Raw genomic sequence first — 19,653 nt, 5'->3', positions numbered from 1 at the left:
CCTTGAAAATCCTATGTAGTATAGTTCTACTCTGCACACATGGAGTTGCCATGAGTCAGAATCCACTCCATGACAACTAAGAATAACAACAACAAATGGCGTCATACTGGAGTAGAAAGAGTCCTAATTCAATATGAGTGGTGTTCTTATAAAAAAGGAGAGTCACAGAGACACAGAGGGAAGGCTGGTGATGTAAGCATAGAGTTATGCTGCAGCTTCAAGGCAAAGAACGTTTGGAGTTACAAGAATCTGGGAAACACAAGAAACAATTTTTCCCTAGAAATTTTCAAAAGAACACAGCCTTGTCAACATTCTGAATTTGAACTCTTAGATTCCGGAACTGTGAAACAATACATTTCTGTCATTTTAAACTACCCGCTTTCTGGTAATTTGCTATAACATCCCTAGAGTTGACTTGACGGCACTGGGTAGGAAACTAATACACAAACTCACTTGTTCTTTCATGCTCTAGGCACACATTAATGCTCTTTGTTCCCCTCTAAAGAAAATCTTCCCATGTGTGGACTTGAGATCATCTATTTCCCTCTAATTTACTCAAGGACATTGCTACAGAAATTCATTACTTATTGCCCTATATCATTAACATTTTCCGATCTACTGGGTCTTCCATCAAGAAAGAAGCATGGTGTTATTCCCCCACCCCTGTTATGGCTAATTTTATGTTCAACTTGACAAGGCTATGGTGCCCAGTTTTTTGATCAAACACTGGTTTAGATTTTGTTATGAAATATTTACATGTGATTAAGTCAGTTGGCCTTAAGTAAAGAAAACTTTTTTTATAATGTAGTTGGGCCTCAAGACCAAAACTGGGGAATTCCTGAGGGCGTATTCTGCCTCCATACTATGAGTATAAACCTTGCCAGAATTCCTCTTGATCCCTTCCAACCTGAATTACCTGTGTGGAGAAACAACACTGCCAGGATCTCCAGCCTGTCTGTCACCTACAGATTTTGGACTTGCCAACCTCCACAACTGTGTGAGCTAATTCCTCAAAATCTCTGTCCCTCTGTCTCTGTTTTTCTGTCTGTCTCTCTCTCTATATATATACTCATATATATTCTTTCTAAATATATACTCGACGAAAGTGGGTTTTTTTGGGTATATACCTATATCTATCTAATCTATCATCTATCTATCTATCTATCTATCTATCTATCTATCTATCTATCTATCTATCTATCTATCTATCTATCTATCATCTATCTACCTACCTACCTCTCTATCTATCTATCTATCCATCCATCTATCGATCTATCATCTATCTATCTATCATCTGTCTGTCTGTCTGTCTATCTAATCTATCATCTATCTATCTACCATCTATCTATTTATATGCATATATATACCACCTTGTGTCTGTCAGTTTGTTGTACTGTGGTGACTTGTGTGTTGCTGTGATGCTAGAAGCTATGCCACCAGTATTTCTAATACCAGCAGGGTCACCCTTGGTGGACAGGTTTCAGCAGAGCTTCCAGACTAAGACAGATTATGAAGTTCCTGGCGTCTACTTCTGAAAATATTTACCAGTGAAAATCTTATGAATAGCAGTGGGACATCGGCTGATACAGCACCAGATGATGAGCCCCTCAGGTTGGAAGGTACTCAAAATATGACTGGGGAAGAGCTCCTTCCTCAAAGTAAAGTCGACCTTAATGACATGGATGAAGTCAAGCTGTCAGGACCTTCATTGGCTGATATGGCACATCTAAAAACGAGAAGAAACAGCTGCAAACATCTATTAATAATCGGAACATGGTATGTACAAAGTATGAATGTAGGAAAATTGGAAGTCATCAAAAATGAAATGGAATGCAGCTAAGTTGACATACAACCTTAGCTGCATCTATGAAGAGTTATCAGTCACACTGGAGTAGGATGGTCCCTGTTCCAATCTGAATGGTGTCCTAGAAATGAGGAAAAAAGGACAGAGAGACAGCCAGAGGAGAGATGGCCATGTGGAGATGCCTGCCAAGGAATGCCTGGGGCTATCAGAAGCAGAGACAAATAAGAAAGGATCTTTCCTTAGAGTCTTTGGAGGAAATGCGACCCTGCTAACACATTAAATTTGGATTAGTAGCCTCCAAATATGAGGCGATAAATTTCTATTGTTTAAAGGCATTCATTTTTTGGTATTTTATTGTAAGAGACCCAGGAAACTCCATCAAAGTGAATGTTAAAACTCTTAATATTGCCCTCAAAGCTCTACATGATCTTACCCACTTTTTCTCCTTTTCTCCGACTTTATCATCTAATACCCTCTCCTTATCTCACTCCACTCCGGCTACACGTACCTACAAGGATCTTTCTGTTCCCTGAACATGCTGGAGAGGTGGGAGAAAGCCCAGCACTCCCTCATCTCCTTCCCCACATGCACACCTTTGTTCAACTTTTATGGTATCAGTGAGGCTGACTTTCACCATCGTTTTTAAATTTGTAATATTACTGAAGTGTTCGCAATACCTTTACTCTGCTCTATCCCCTTCCTGCCTCTAGAGTTACCTTGCATCATAACAAGCAGTTACATACTTTGTTATGTTTGGTATTTATTTCTGTCTGCCTCCACTGGGATTTAAGCTAAGGGCATAAACTTTGTTTCATTTATTTCATATCTGTGTGTCATATCCAAACCTTGCCATTGAGTTGACTAGGACTCATAGTAACCACGTGTGTGTGAGAGTAGAACTGTGCTTCACAGAGTTTTCAGTGGCTTATTTTTCAGAAGTAAATTGCCAGGTCTTTCTTCTGAGGCACCACTGGGTGAACTTGGACCTCCAACATTTGGTTAACAGTTGAGCCTATTAACTATTTACACTATGTAGGGACTCCTTTTCATATATAAAAGAAAAAAGAAATTTTTTTTCATATATAAAAAAATTTTCATATATAAAAAATAGACATTGTTAAATCTTAGAAAGATAATAAAGAAAAATTTTAATATTTTATTATTTAAATATGATGATTACAATAATATTTAAGATATTAATTCCTAAAATGATATTGTGCGTTATATAGGTAAACATATACGTAGAAAACGCATGAAGGCACTCTTGGGAATGATACATAACAACTATCAGATAGTGCCTCCCTGGGGAGGAAAATGTGAAGGAATTATGAAGATTTCAGCTAAACATATAATGATTCATTTATTTAAAAAAAAAATCAAGAAACCATTTGTTTTCCATTATGTTAGTTCCTTTAACTATCACTGTAAATCCATGTGCATCTTTATTATTGATCAAATCGTTACATATATTTTATCCCATTTGAGTATCATTACTGGATTCCAAAGAAACCCTGGTGGTGCAAATGTTCAGCACTCAGCTGTTTTAGCCAAAAAGTTGGCAGTTAGAACCCATTTAGTGGCCTCATGGAAGAAAGGCCTTGTTATCTGCTCCTATAAAGACTACAGCCTAGAAAATCCTATGTGGCAGTTCTACTCTGTCACATGGGGTCACTATGAGTCAAAATCAGTTAGATGAATCTAACAAGAACAATGGACTCCAAAGTACTAGTCTCCAGTTTATTCCATCATGCATTCCTATTGCTGAAAAATACAAGCACATGCCATTTTTGTATGTTTTCAGTTTAGCTATTTATTAATGCATGTGAACATGTTCTACTGTGATTAATATACTAAGTACAATATTAAAAAAAAAGCCATCACCATCAAGTCGATTCCAATTTATAACAACCCTATAGGACAGAGTAGAACTGCCCCATAGAGTTTCCAAGCAGCAGCTGGTGGATTCAAACTGCTGACCTTTTGGTTAGCAGCTAAACTCTTAACCACTGTGACACAAGGGCTCCCCAAGTACAATATAGTGTACAAAAATTTTGATATGAAAATTATTGAAAGCACAAGTTTTAATATTTTCATACTCCAAATGATCTTTTAGTGAATCCTGGAATTATATTCACCCTACTGCAGAGACTATGGACTGCCTGAAGAACAAACAAATCAATCTTATAAGAAATACAACCAGAATGCTCCTTAGAAATGAAGATGTAGTTTTCAGATCACTAGCTTTGGACAACTCTTTAGAAAAGATCAATCTCTAGAAAAGGATGCCATGTTTGGTAAACCAGAGGTCAGTGAAAATGAGGAAAACACTCAGTGAGATACATTAAGACAATAGCCACAACAACGGACTCAAACATACCAACGATCATGAGGATGGCACAGGCCTGGACAAGATTTAGTTCTGTTAAACATAAGGTCGCCATGTGTCAGAGCCAACTAGACAGAAACTGGCAACAACAACATGGAGACAATCCCTAGAGGACAGCGGCATTTCAGGAAAGAACCAAGACAAAGTACAGCAATCAATTGAAAAATCTGAGCTTATTAAGCTAACAAATTGTTCAGAAAAGAGTTCCTAAGTTCTGAGTGGTCTCTAGTCAAAATACCCATGAAGCATACCATACTGCCTTCTCAGGGCTGCCTTCATGTCTTTGTTTCTCAGACTGTAGATGATAGGATTCAGGGTGGGGGGTATGACCGTGTAGAACACAGACAGGAGAAGATCTAACGTTGAAGGGGAATCTGAAATTGGCTTGACATAAGCAATGCTACCAGATATCATAAAGAGTGTTACAACCATAAGATGTGGAATGCAGGTAGAAAATGTTTTTGATCTACCCTCCTTGGATGGAATCCTCAGAATGGCAGAAAAAATTGACACATAAGAGAAAGTAACGGAAACAAAACAGACTACTACAAGGCTTGTAATAAAAACCATGACTCCAATCTCAATAATGATTACTTCAGAATCTAAGAGGCTCAAGAGCTGTGGGATATCACAGAAAAATTGATGTACTACATTGGACCCACAGAAGGGTAATGAGAATGTTGTTGCCACATGCATGAACCCACAAATCATCCCACTGAGCCACGATATCACCATCATCCTCACACAGGCGCCTCGGTTCATGATGACCTCATAGTGCAAGGGCTGGCAGATGGCCACATGGCGGTCATAGGACATCACTGTAAGGATGGCTATCTCAGTAGATGCCAAGTCATTGAAAAAGAAGGCTTGCGCAGCACACCCAAAGAAAGAAATGGAGGTATTATGGGTCAAGGAATTGACGATGGATTTGGGAACTGTGGCAGAGATGTAGCAAAAATCTAAGAAAGATAAGTTTCTCAAAAAGAAATACATCGGAGTTTGGAGGTGGGCATCCAGAGCAGTGAGCATGATGATTAAGAGATTCCCCATGAGAGCTGCCAGGTAAACCAATAAGAAAAGAACAGCATGTAAGATCTGAACCTCCAAGGAGTTTGAAAATCCCATCAGAAGAAATTCTGTAACTTCAGTTCTGTTTAAATCATTTGTTGTTATTCCATTTCTTCCTATAAAAATAACAGAGCACAAAAAAAAACTGGATTCAGATAAGTTAAATGTGGTTACTCAATATTATGTTTCTGAAGCGATTGAATCTATAAGAATTAGATGGATATCACTCAGATGCAACGTCAGTGCAATGTTTCTAAACCTGAATCTCAGTGACATAGTGTAGTGCTTTGTACAGAGCATATTCTCAGTAAATATGCCTTGGCATCAAATGTGTGAAAAGGAGATATAACAACAAAGAAGATATAGTAGTAATAATTGCACACATGCTTGGAGAAAAAGTGAATATTAATATTATCCTCATCCATTTATTAACATGCATATTTATTTTGAAGCTTATTATTTGCCCCGTCTGTATTTAAGCATAGCATTGAAAATAGTTTGCCATCATTCCCTCTAATTTTAATAAAATAAAGGCAAAGTGGTGTTAGCAACTTGGAAAAGGAATCTCATTCTATAACTATTCAGTGAGATAGTACTTACAACATTACTGGATAAAATCAAGAGGCATTTACTAAGTACTTTCTGTAATATCAATACTGATAGACTCCTAGTGTACAGCATTTCATAATAGTTCTAGATTTCCAAACTTACACAACCTGGTGAACAATATAGTGTAGTAAAATACTACCTGCAATCTGATGTGGTGACATTGGATTCCACCTAGGAGATTCTGCTTTGTGTTGTTGCAAGACACTCACGGGTTGTCCCGGATTTCTAAATAGCCAGGAAGTCCTTACTAAAAGGGAGCCAAACACTGATATTAACTCCTCCGTGAATATCACTCCTTCCAGTCTGAGCCTGAACACGTTAGATGCTACCACAGTGTTAGTACATTGGAAGTAGTTTTATTACTTACAAAAGAAGCAGATAGCACACCACGACAAACACAGATACATATGTGAGCATTCCCCTGACTTGAGAAGACTCTCTGGGCAGAGATGATGACTCCTCTATGCATACCCTACTTTGTGCTTTAGATGAGGGACTTAAGGGGGCCTGCCTTCTGCTGTCCCCCCAGTCCAGGCAGGCTGATTTAGGTAGGCTGAAAACTTCTGCTATCAATGCTCTACCGAGAATCACAGTTGAGGGACTCCTAAAGGGACAGTTTCACAAGTCTGTTCCAGCTGCCTTCTGGAAAGTGACTCGGTGGATGGAAAGGGAGAACTCTTCCATGCATGTCTCCACTTGACATACTTGATGAAGAACTCTGAGGTCCCTCCCCCAGCTATTTTTATACCCATCAAAGCCTACATGACCCACTGCATGCCCACCTGATCACTGGAAGAGTGGGTGGTCAGACATGTTGGCACCAAACCAGAAAATATCTTTTTAGCCCTGCTGCCCAACATCAGGCCTCAGGGCAGGGGGCGTGGGGGAATAGGGTGTAGCCTCATAATGTCCCCCTATCTTCCAGAGGTCTGTTGCCAAGGTGATGAGTTGGGAACTCCCAATTCATTTACACATGTTTAAGTGTTGCCTGGCTGTTTTAGAAAGACAAGGACACCTTGGATTGCTGAGAAATTCCAAGGGCTATTTTATTTTTAGAAATCAGAGAAAAGAGGCCAAATCAAGTTCATTTTCCCACAGTTGTTATAGAAGGCTGGGAGAAGGTATATCTGAGTTAGGCTCTGTTGTAGAGAAAACTTAACTGCTGTTTCAAGTTAAAACAGGTTTATTAGGGGTTTAAAACAGTTGCAATTGGTGAATTACATAGCCCATTGAAAATGGAACCAGGTAGTCCTGGGGCAGTTTCCTCATACAAGCATTCTTATGGGGTGAAAAGAGGAGTCAAACCATAGGGAGGGCAATCACAGGAAAAGCGGTGAGTACTGTGATAATCACACTCTGGTTGGTCACTGATTATTAATAGCATAGTTAGTGATTATGGGTAGTTTCACAGGATGCTTAGATCACGGTCTCAAGAAGCTTACATGCATTTTCTTTGTCTGTCTTGCAAAAATATCTTGTTGGCCACAGCACCCAGACAACACTCTTTCTGAGTATTTTGAGGGGTGCAAAATGTCACTTGGTTAAGGCCCCTCGATTATATGGTTTTGTTACCGCAATTTCGCGAGTTAGAGCCACCAGCTGCAAACAGCCAATTCTTCAGACAGGGTGAGGTGGAGGTGGGTAGCAGAGCTTTATTATATATGCCGATATATGGAGACGGGGGGGAATGATCTCCTCCTAAACCTGTCTGTCTCAGGAAACTGGAGGCAAACTGGGGTTTTATAGGGAAAATGGGGCATGGGTTTTAGGAACTTATAGAATGTCCATTCTCTTCCCATGTGGTTTCAGTGGTCACATCTCAAACATGTTGATCTTTTCCTGCCATTGTCCCATCAGCCCAGGGGGTGGCTGATGCCATCCTGGTGAACATCGTCCTGTTTGACAGGCTTAGATCGGTATCACTTGTTTTTCCAGGGTCTTAGGGGAAACATTGGTTAACTTTTAACTTTTAGAGGAGCTAACAGCAAAATCATACCTGGAGACAGAGACAGGCTACGGAAGGGAAAATAATGGTGCAGGTTCTGGTCAGGATAGGGCTGAGCAGCCTGTTCCAGTTTCACATCCTGGTTTTGACCACCAGGGAAAAACATGTTTTTCTCAAAAAACACAGCTGTTAGTCTAGAAATCCAGATTAAAGTCAGGTATTAGGGTGATTTAGGAAATAATATTGGAGTCATTATTCCCTGTCCTTGAGCATAGGGAATGTGACCCAGCTGGAGCTGGACTCTCAAGGACTCATAAGGACACATCAACTGGGCCCTGAGGCATAAAGGCAGTAGCTAGGATAATCTTGGAAAATATCTTTTAGGGGATCTTCCAGATAAGCCAATCAAACAGAACATGAAAGAGTTTCCACTCTTATCTTTTTCTATTAGCATTTAGAAAATTTGATGGACCAGTGAAGACCCTCCTCACTGTCCTTGCTTCAGCCTGTACCAAAGATTGTTAAGAAAGACAATTCAAAATGTAGAGTCACATTTTTTAGCCAAAATGTGAAAAGGTAAAGCTTTCAATGATTTTGCCCATTTGTAATGTGAGTATATACTGATGATTCTGTAACATTCCTTGCACTCGGGCAGACATGGCTCTAGCAGCATGCTTGTCCGTTTTCCCATTCTTGCTTATTCTGTAATATTTCCTTGGACTAGGGCAGATGTGGCTATAGCAGCATGCTTTGTCCATATTCCCACTTTTGTCTGTTCTGTAGTATTTCCTTGGGCTTGTGCAGACATGGCTCTGACAGAATGCTCGTCTGCTTCCCACTTTTGCCTTTTTGAATATATGCCGAATAAAACTTTCTTTTTGCTTTACTAAACTTTGTGATGTTTTTTCCCTATAACAAGGGTCAGCCTATTATGCCTCTGCCTCACTGAGGGTGCTGAGGGTTGTCTTTTCCTGAGACAGCTCTCAGGAGCATTTTGCCAGATAATGTTTAGAATGGCATTTTATAAGAGAGAACCACGCAGAAAAAGGCAGATAAACAAAAGTATTCATGGTATAATCAGGTTATGTGTGTGGATTGGCTAGAAAATAGACTGCTGATTCAGGTCAATCAAATCTTTTTGCTCTATGTCCTAGTCTTCAGAGTTTATCTTCAATACTGAAATAAAACATGGAATATAGAGCATGTATTCCAGACGCCTAAATTTTTTGAGCTATTTCAATCATAAGCCTTTTCTAATATCTATCTCCTACTTCATCTGGTATTTTTCTGTCTTTTTATTCTAGTAAAATGGCACCTGGGTTTAGCTCCTGGACGTCTATAGTGTGTGTCAAGCCAAACTCTCAAATAGATTTTCCCCTTATCAATTCATATAGCAATATTTTATATACAGTAAACTGTATCAATTTAAATTGAACAATTTAGTGAGTTTTTAGAAGTTGTATACACCCAGAAACCACCATCTCAATCAGGACACAAAACATTTCCAGCACACCCAAAACATTTCTCATACCTATTGTAGATCAACTCTCCTTCTCTCCTTCCACCATTCCTCACTCTAGACAACTGTCATGGATTGAATTGTGTCCTCCCAAAATATCTGTCAACTGAGCTGGGCCATGAGTCCCAGTATTGTGTGATTGTCCTTCATTTTATGTGCTTTCCCTGTGTATTGTAAATCCCATCACTATGATGCAATAAGATGGATTAGTGGCAGTTATATTGATGAGATCTACAAGACTAGATAGTGTCTTAAGCCAATCTTTTTGAGATATAAAAGAGAGACGTGAGCAGAGAGACAGGGGGACCTCATACCACCAAGAAAGCAGCATCGGAGCAGAGCGGGTCCTTTGGACCCAGGGTCCTTGTGCCTGAGAAGCTCCTCAACCAAGTGTACACTTGCTCACTTCCAGATCCCAAGCCCACTATCACACGAATGAAATAATTGTGTGCAGATTTTAAATTATCCATGGTTCTTTTCCTTTAAACTTTATCAGACAATGATATGTGATTCTGTACGTGCAATCTCTTGATTGAACAATAAAATAACATTTTTACAGTTTCATTTCCCAAAGTTATGGTATATTACTTTAATTAAAACTTACTGCATGGTTTGGGCTGATTTCTACTGAGCTCGGCCATTAAACTACTTCAGCTGGTTCACAATTTCAAGCTCCTCTCTCTTTTTATGATCAAAACTTAAATCGGATAAAATTTTTTAAAAAGTCTTGATCTCACAATGTAGATTAAGTTCTTAAATCAAAATTAGAAATATCTTCAACTTCTTCCTGATACAGAAAGATAAACTTGGTGGGTACTCCATCTGGTTTCAATTTAGCTATGATTAACAGTCTCTGTAATAAAATGGTGGTTAATAACTTAAGATATAGTGAGAGAAAGTTTTCATATTTCTAAAGCCTCTGGAGACAAGGTTCTTTATATTTCAAACATGTCCTTTGAGGACAACTAGCAAAGTAGGCCTTTGATTAATCCCAGTGGATAGCAACACCATTCATTTTTCTGTGACATGGGATAAAACTAAAAAGAGAATTAATTGAATAGTAAAATTTTCCACACACCCAGGGGTTCAATTAGGTAGAACACTTCTTTGGAAAGTGAAAGGGGGGACAATTAATCATTATATTTGCAAAACAGCCATAAACTCAACTGGAGAAACTCAGACTAGGTTCAGATTCTTAATATTTTCTGATAGTCTCTTCTCATGGTTATATTCTTGCCCTACTCACAGCCCTTCCTGTACCAAGTGCATTCATTATATAAAGAATACATTTTTAAAATACAAAACTTCTCGTGATATTCTTGATATTAAGATCCTTCAGTATATTTCTTTGCTATTAAAAGTGAAACTTACTAACATGGCCTATACACTTAAATATTCTCACTGTTATCCAGCACACTTTCTTATTTAATCCCCTTCCTTTCTCTTTTTCTACATGGATTGAATGGCCATCTTGATTTCCATCTTCTGCAGAGCACGCAGTTCAAATGTTTTCCTTATTTTAATTTTTTTAATCAATATGTAAGAATTATGTAGACATTATGAATACTAATTCATTGTTATTGAAATGGGTTGTAGATATTTTCTTCCAATTTGTGGTTTGCTGTTTCTTTATAATGTTTTTCATAAAGAAATTCTCAATTTTAATGTATTTTTTATGTGAATCCCTCACTTAGTTGCTTCTTTGTTTTGTTTTATATTTTGCATGTAAATCCCTGGCCCCATAAATTCAGAAATCTCATTTGAAGAACCGGACAGATGTAGCTTCGGACCATCTGGTGCTTAAGGAAACTACCATGAGCTTGCCCTGCACCCCTATACATCACCCTCAGCCTGCAAGGCTGCCTGGGTCTCTAAAAGGCCTAATGCCTTCCCGACCGCCCAAGGACCTCGCCTAAATATCCAGCTCCTGGGTTCTGCCAGCTTAGCACACACCCTTACCATGCCTTCACTCCACCAGAATACAGACACCGACCCAGCCAGCACGGCAGTTAGTAGAACTCTGGGCCCTCTCCGTCCCGTAGTAAGGAGCACTTCTACTGTCTCAGAGTTGCTATAAGAAGTAATATGGTGGTCACACAACATCCTAGTTCACAGAACTTAAGTGAGGCATGACTGTAATCTACTACATTGTCTTCTAATATTTTTAGAGTTTTGTCTTTGACATGTGGTCCTTTTAAATCATCTAGGATTGATTTCTATGAATGAAGCAAGGTAGGAGTCGAATGTAATATAATTTTTAATCTTTATCTGTACAAATAAACAATTTTACTGCACTGTTATTATTGTCCCTTCTTTTTGCTGGTCTCCAAGATGCCCCTATAATTTATCAGGGGTCCTCATGTTTGGGCTTGTTTCTGAGCACTCTCGATCCATGGGCTAATACCATACTATCTCAATTTCTATGGGTTGGTGATGACATGCGAAAAATAATAAGGTCTTACTATCAGGTAGAGCAAAATAATGTAGAGCAAAATAATGTATAGATAGTTATTTATTCTCTAGAGAGTGCTTTCCATATTTTGGGCCTTGGTAAATCCATTCATATTTTAGAATCAACTTTCAACAAAGTACCTTTTTTTCATATTGATTGGGGTAATATTTGAAGCATTGATCAATTTGGGAAAAATGATAAAACTTATACCGAGTTTTCCAAAACATAATGGAGTTATACCTACCCATTTATTTACATGTACTTTAATAATCTTTAACTACATTTTCAAAATTTGTGAATAAAGTTATTATACAAATTATACTAGATTTGTATATGTTGTGGTTTTTAGGTGCTCTTGAGTCAGTTCTGACTCATAGAGGCCCTATGTACAACAGAACTTGACACTGCCTGGTCCTGAGCCATTCTCATGATTGTTATTATGCTTGACCCCATTGCTGCAGCCACTGTGTCAATCCATCTAGATGAATGTCTTCCTCTTTTTCACTGACCCTCTACTTTGCCAAGCATGATATCCTTCTCCAGCAACTAATCCTGCTTGATAATATGTCCAAAGTATTTAAGATAAAGCTTCACCATTCTTACTTCTAAGGAGCATTCTAGCTGTACTTCTTCCAAGACAGATTTGTTTGTTCTTTTGGCAGTCCACGGTATATTCAATATTCACCATCAACACCATAATTCAAAGGCTTCAATTCTTCTTTTGGTCTTCCTTATTTATTGCCAAGCTTTCACATGCATATGAGGCCATCGAAAACACCCTGGCTTGGGTCGGACACACCTTAGTCCTTAAAGTGACATCTTTGCTTTTTAACACTTTTAAAGTGTTAAAAGAGGTCTTTAAGAGGTCTTTTGCAGCAGACTTGCCCAACTCAATGCTTCATTTGATTCCTTGGTTGCTGCTTCCATGGGTGTTGATTGTGGACCCGAGTAAAATGAAATTCTTGACAACGTCCATTTATCATGATGTTGCTTATTGGTCCAGTTGTGAGAATTTTTGCTTCCTTTATGTTGAGTTATAATCCATACCGAAGGCTGTACTCTTTAATCTTCATCATTAAGTGTTTCAAGTCCTCTTTGCTTTCAGCAAACCAGGTCATGTCATCTGTATAACGCAGGTTGTTAATGACTCTTCTGCCAATCCTGATGCCACTTTCTTCTTCATATAGTTCAGCTTCTCAGATTATTTGCTCAGCATACAGATTGAATAAGTGTGGTGAAAGGATACAGCCATGACACACACACACCTTTGCTGACTTTAAACCACACTGTATCTCCTTGTTCTGTTTGAATGAGTGCCTCTTCATCTATGTACAGTTTCCTCATGAGCACAATTAAGTGTTCTCGAATTCCCATTCTTTGCAATGTAGTCCATAATTTGTTATGATCCACACAGTTGAATGCCTTTGCATAGTCAATAAAACACAGATAAACATCTTTCTGGAATTCTCTGCTTTTAGCCAGGATCCATCTGATATCAGTAATGATATCATCTATCTTCCAAATTTCTTGGCATAGACAAGTGAGCACTCCCAGCACTGCATTTGTTTGTTAAAATATCTTAATTGATATTCTCTCAATTCCTTGAGCCTTGTTTTTCACCAATGTGTTCAGTGCAGTTTAGACTTCTTCCTTCGGTACCATCAGTTCTTGATGATATGCTACCTCCTGAAATGGTTGAACGTTGACCAATGGCTTTTAGTACAGTGACTATTAATTCTTTTCAGCTTCTTTTGATGCTTCCTGTGTTGCCCATAGAATCCTTCACTATTGCAACTTGAGGCTTGAATTTTTTCTTCAGTTCTTTCAACTTGAGAAATGTTAGGCATTTTCTTCCCTTTTGGTTTTCTAACTCCAGGTCCTTGCACATGTCATTTTAATACTTTGTCTTTTCGAGCTACCCTTTGAAACATTCAGCTTTTTGACTTCATCATTTCTTCCATTTGCTTTAGCTACTCAACATTCAAAAGCACATTTTAGAGTCTCTTCTGACATCCATTCTGGTCTTTTCTTTCTTTCCTGTCTTTCTAATGACCTCTTTCTTGCTTTCTTCATGCATTATGCCCTCCCACAACTTGTCTGGTCTTTGTCTTTAGTGTTCAATGCATCCAATTTATTCTTGAAGTGGTCTCTACATTCAGATGGGATATACTCAAGGTCATACTTTGGCTCTTGTAGACTTGTTCTAATTTTCTTCAGCTTCAACTTGAGTTTGCATATGAGCAATTGATGGTGCATTCTGCAGTCAGTCCCTGGCCTTGTTCTGACTTATGGTATTGAGCTTTTCTATCGTCTCTTTCCACAGGTGTAGTCAATTTGATTCCTGTGTATCCTGTCTGGCAAGGTCCGCATGTATCATCACCGTTTATGTTGGTGAAAAAATGTATTTTCAATGAAGAAGTCGTTGGTCTTGCAAAATTCTATCCTGTGATCTCCAGCATCATTTTTATCATGAAGGCCATATTTTCCAACTACCAATCTTTCTTGTTTCCAACTTGCACTTTCCAATCACCAGTAATTATTAATGCACCCTGATTGCATGTTTGATGAATTTCAGACTCCAGAAGTTGGTAAAAATCTTCAATTTCTTCATCTTTGCCTTTAGTGGTTGTTGCATAAATTTGAATAAGTCGTGATAACTGGTCTTCCTTGTAGGCATATGGATATTATCCTATCACTGACAGCATTGTACTTCAGGATAGATCTTGAAATGTTCTTTTTGGCAACAAAAGCAAAGTCATTCCTCTTTAATTTGCCATTCCCGGCATAGCAGACCATGTAATTCTCTGATTCAAAATGGTCAAAACCAGTCTATTTCAGCTCATTAATGCCTAGGATATTGATGTTTATGCATTCCATTTAATTTTTGACAATTTCCAATTTTCCTAAATTTATATTTCTTACATTCCATGTTCTGATTATTAACAGATGTTTCCAGCTATTTCTTCTCATTTTGAGCCATGCCACATTAGCAAATCAAGCTTCAGAAAGCTTGACTTCATCCACATCATTAAGGTGGGCTTTACTTTGAGGACGCAGCTCTTCCCAGCCATATTTTGAGTGCCTTTCAATCTGAGGGGCTCATCTTCCAGCACTATATCAAACAATGTTCCGCTGCTGTTTGTAAGGTTTTCTCTGGCTAGTTTTTTTTAGAAGTAAACTGCCAGGTCCTTCTTCCTAGTCTGTCTTAGTCTGGAAAGCCAGGTGAAACCTGTCCTCCATGGGTGCCCCTTCTAGTATTTGAATACTGGTGGCATAGCTTCCAGCATCACAGTAACAGAAAGCCTCTATAGTACAACAAACTGACAGACACATGGGGGAGATTTGTATGTAGGTAAAATATATTTTGATGATATTGTATATGTTTTATAAATTATGTATTTAAAACATTTGCCACTAATTTAATGGAATTCAATTTATGATTTTTTATTTTGAACTCATCAATCTTCTTGAAATACTTCATTAAGTTTAATAACTTAGTTTTTTTTTAATTTTGTCATTACTCAAATATATCATCAGTAAACATAAGAAATTTTGTTTTCTTCTTTCCTTTACTCATACTCTTTTTGCTCCTGCCTTACTTTCTTGCTCCCTATTACCATTCTTTACTAGCAAGTACTTCACGTACAATATTTTGAGTAAAAGAAGTACCTTGCTAATCCCAATTTTTTAAAGCTTAAATTGACTGATTTATATGTTATTCATTTTCATTAAATAAACTTTATTTTATGATTTAAGCATGTAGGAATTAAATTGTTTTTCAAATATTAAAGTTACCCTAGTATTTCATGGGTTACTCCAGTTTGGCATTATGTACTTTATATAATGCTGCCTGTGAAATTATTTTTTTATAGCTGTCCATGGATATAATTTATTCATACATTTTTATATTAATTTTTTTAGAGCAAGTTAAAATTCACATAACATAAAATTAAGGTTTTTAAAGTGTATAATATTTTTTACATTTAGTACATTTGCAATGTTGTGTAAACTGTTATATCTTGATACAAAGGTTATGCTAGAATGGCAAAGTAATTTGTGGATTTCCAGTGTTATTGTGTACCCTGGGATGATTTTGTAAAATTGGAAGTACTTGTTCCTTGATTATTTAGTAGAACTCACTGAGAAAGATTTTTTTGGCTGAAGTTTCTTTGCAGGACTATTTTAACTAGCAATTTAATTTCTTTCATTGGTCATAGCACTATTCAGATTTTTTGTTTAACTCTCTTGAGATATTTTTGTCAAGTTATATTTTCTAAGGTATTTTTTCCACATCATATGAATTTATAAATTCGGTGGCATAGAGTTATGCACAATATCTTTTAAAAACTTGTTTATTCTCAACAGTCTGAAGAGATACTCCCTCTTTATTGCCTATACTGTTTATTTGTGCTTTCAGCTTTTTAGATAGTATTGTTAATCCATGAGCTGTTTGTTAATATCATATAATTTTCACTGGCTTTTTTATAAGTTGAATGCTCATTTGGAAATTGTAATTTATTAATTTCTGGCCTCATCTTTATTATTTTTTTCTCTTTAAGTTCTTTTGACTTTTTTTTTTTCCTTGTCATTTTTTGACACATATTGTGTCAGTCAGGGTTATATCAGGAAAACAAAAACTGGTGTAGGTATTACAGACCAGAAGGGATTGAATACAGAGAAATAGAGACCAAAAACAATACAAAATATTGGAAAGTCTAGAAAACCAGAAGTTCAGGGAACTTGCTAGTATCTTCCAGGAAGTTCACAAATTCAGGATCTGTAGAAAAGTTAAGTTGAAACTTTCATATTCAGGAAGGCTATTGCTAGCTTTTAATGATTAAGCAGAATACACTCCCAACAGCAATGTATAAAAGATTGTATGAATTCACAATCTCTTAAACTTTTCTGATTTTTCTTCAAATATATTGGAGCCAAGTGCTTTATCTTCAAGTTTGGAAGTTCTGCCTTCCACTTGCTCAACTCTGCTCCTCTGACTTTCTGTTGAGTTGTCTACTTCTGTAATTTTATTGTTAATCTTCTGATTTTCTGATTGCTGTCTGTCTATGGATCTTTCCAGCTTATTAAGTTTTTCATTATGTTCCTGAATAATCTCTTTAGTTTCTTCAACTGCTTTAATCTGTGAGTTCCTTGGCTTGTTCTGCATATTGCCTGATTTCCTTCCTGATGTCTTGAAGGTTACTGTGTATTAAACTTTTGTATTCTGCCTCTGGTAATTCCAGGAAGGCACTTTCATCTAGAAGATGATTCTTTGTTTTGAGAGCTTGTTGTGGCGATCATGGTCTGTTTCTTTATGTGACTTGATATTGACTGTTGTCTTCGAGCCATCTATAAGTTATTGTATTAGTTTATTTTATATTTGCTTACTGTATTTTTTTTTTTTTTTTTACTGTATTGTAGCTTCTTGCTTTGTTTTGTTTTGATGAGCCCAAATGGGTTGCTTGAGTGAGCTAGCTTGATTATTTTTCACCTTTGGAGTTCTGACGTCCTGTCCCCAGGCGGCTAGAGCTGTTATCAGGTATATTAATCTAGGAGTCCATTTACTTTTCTTGTATAAATTCAGTTCAGGTGTCCAGGCAGCTGATCATCAAGTGTGTGGTACAGGCTGTGTCCTACAGTCTTAGAGGGGCAGGGGTGGTTGGTGTAGGTACCGGTATCTGGTTGCAGCAGGTGGTCACGCTTGAACAAGGAAGGGGGCTGAGAATCATCCCCCACATGTCTCTGAGGAAAGCATGTCCCTCTTCCCTAGAGCATACAGGTGAGTGGGTTCTGCAGATAGACCGTGGGCACCAGATGTGTTTGGTTGTAAGGACTCGGAGTACCAGTTATCCTTGGACGCCTGTCGTGGGTGGCTGGGTGACCTGATGTGGGTAGGTGAGGACCCTGTTTAATACACAAAGCAATGTCAAACATCAAACACCCACCTCTCCGCTGCACAGCTGAAACAGTTGTAGTCTGCCAAAAAGGGCCTATTCTCCTGAAATAGCCCCACACAGGTCCATGCAGAGGGGAAAGGTACTCAAAGTCCACAGGCTGTTTATGCCTAGACAGAAGCCACTTCTGTCCTAAGCCCCCAAGTTAGCGGAGCTGGCAAATTATCTTTTCCCCCAGTTCCAAATTATTTCCTTCTACAGGGTTTGGAGGATGGGTCTAGGTGCTCAACAGGGCCTATCTCAGGCCCAGGGAAATCAGCCACTGAAGCCGGCTTGGGGTGGTGGTGGGGAATATACGCAAGTACTTAGTTTTCCCAAGAACGCCATTCTCCTTTGGTCCTGGAGGTGTGAGTAGGTTGTGTGGCTGGCTGCTTCTCCCTGAGGAAACTGCGGCCGAATGCTAGTACCAGCCTGCCACAGCCACTCCCAGGATTGGTGCATGAGGGTTCCCTGCGATTCAGGTCCAGTAACTCCTCACAGCTTCTGAACTGTCTCTCCCTCCCCCTGTCCCTCAGTTGGTTTTCTAACCTTGTTTTTGATGTTCAGAGCTCCTAGCTTGTCATAAATATACTCGTTTCCCTTGTTTTTTCAGGTCTTTGTTGTAAGAGGGCTCTCCGGAAGCATCTGTCTAGTCCGCCATCTCAGCCCTGCCTCCACCTCTTAAACTTTTGATATTGTGAGAAATCTTTTTTTTTTTCCCATTTGAATATCCATAAAATGGTATCTAGTAGTGGTGTTGCCTTGGATTTTCCTTACTACAAATTAGCCCAAACATACTTTTCATATCTTGATTGAACATTTATTTCATCTTCTTGTTGTTAAATATTTTTTATGTTTAGATATTTTTAAGTTAAACTTTTTAATAAATATAACACTTATAAAAAAAAAAAAAACAACTAAACCTACTGTCATTGTGTTGATTCTGGCTTATAGTGACCCTATAGGCCAGAGTAGAACTGTCCCAAAAAGTTTCCAAAACTGCAAATATTTATGAAAGAAGATAGCCAACTTTTCTCCTACAGACTGCATGGTGGGTTTGAAACACCAACATTTGGTTAGCAGCTGAGTGCTTTAACCACTGTACCATAACATGCAGAAATGTGAAGCTGGATGAAGTGTCAAAAAGCAAACACATTCATGTAGCCACCACACAGAAAGAGAACACTATGAGAACCCAAGTAATCCCTTTGAATGCCTTCTCTATTGCTACCCCACTTCCTCTAAAACTTAGCCAATGTTTTGACACCAAGCAATATGAAATAGTTTTACCAGCTTCTGCAATTTACGTAAATGAACTTCATATAGTGTAATTTTGTGCTTGACTTACATTAAGCTACATTTTATCTGTGAAGTTGATATTCATATTTTACAGAAGTTTTGTTGTTGTTGTTACTCTGTAAAATTTCAGGAAATCCTGGTGGCGTAGTGGTTAAGTGCTACAGCTGCTAACAAAAGGGTCGGCAGTTTGAATCCACCAGGCGCTCCTTGGAAACTCTATGGGGCAGTTCTACTCTGTTCTATAGGGTCGGTATGAGTCAGATTGACTCAACGGCACTGGGTTTGGTCTGGTTTTGGGTATAAAATTTCATTGTGTCAATATACCAAAATATATTTACCTTTACCCATTTTAGAATTGAGACCATTTGGATTGCTTTCTGATTGGAGATATGATCAATAATGCTACAGTAACCACTCTTAGTCTTATGTACACACTTTTATTGCATATATATCTAGCATTATAATTGCTAGGTCATGAGGTATATGTATAAACTATGAATCGGAATCAAGGCTTGGGTTTTTTTGGTTTTGAGGTATACATGAGTGCTAAACTTTGGTAGTTACAGTTAAATATTTTTCTCAAGTGGTTGTAAATATTTATACTCATTCCAGCAGTGTGTGACTATTCCAGTTTCTCCACA

General features: G+C 38.0%; 1 protein-coding gene across 1 annotated transcript; it reads right to left on the bottom strand.

Moving 5' to 3' along the window:
- Positions 1–4,415: 4,415 nt before the first annotated feature.
- LOC126068589 (putative olfactory receptor 14L1) lies at positions 4,416–9,972 on the bottom strand. The gene is made up of 2 exons (XM_049871307.1): positions 9,936–9,972; positions 4,416–5,374 (listed from the first exon to the last, which is right to left on the bottom strand). Exons 1-2 carry the CDS (start codon positions 9,970–9,972, stop codon positions 4,416–4,418), a joined length of 996 nt encoding a protein of 331 aa, XP_049727264.1.
- Between the last annotated feature and the right edge of the window lie 9,681 nt (positions 9,973–19,653).

The sequence above is a fragment of the Elephas maximus genome, chromosome 2 (genome assembly GCF_024166365.1).
Source record: "Elephas maximus indicus isolate mEleMax1 chromosome 2, mEleMax1 primary haplotype, whole genome shotgun sequence".
Taxonomy (NCBI): Eukaryota; Metazoa; Chordata; class Mammalia; order Proboscidea; family Elephantidae; genus Elephas; species Elephas maximus.
This window is presented reverse-complemented; position numbering and strand designations above follow the sequence as displayed.

Excerpts from the sequence above, each read along its gene's own strand:
- LOC126068589 (XM_049871307.1), bottom strand. The coding sequence starts at position 9,972 with ATGGCCGAGCTCAGTAGAAATCAGCCCAAACCATGCA. Across the intron at positions 5,375-9,935 it reads AAATCAGCCCAAACCATGCA|GAAGAAATGGAATAACAACA; the intron begins GTAAGTTTTAAT and ends TTATTTTTATAG.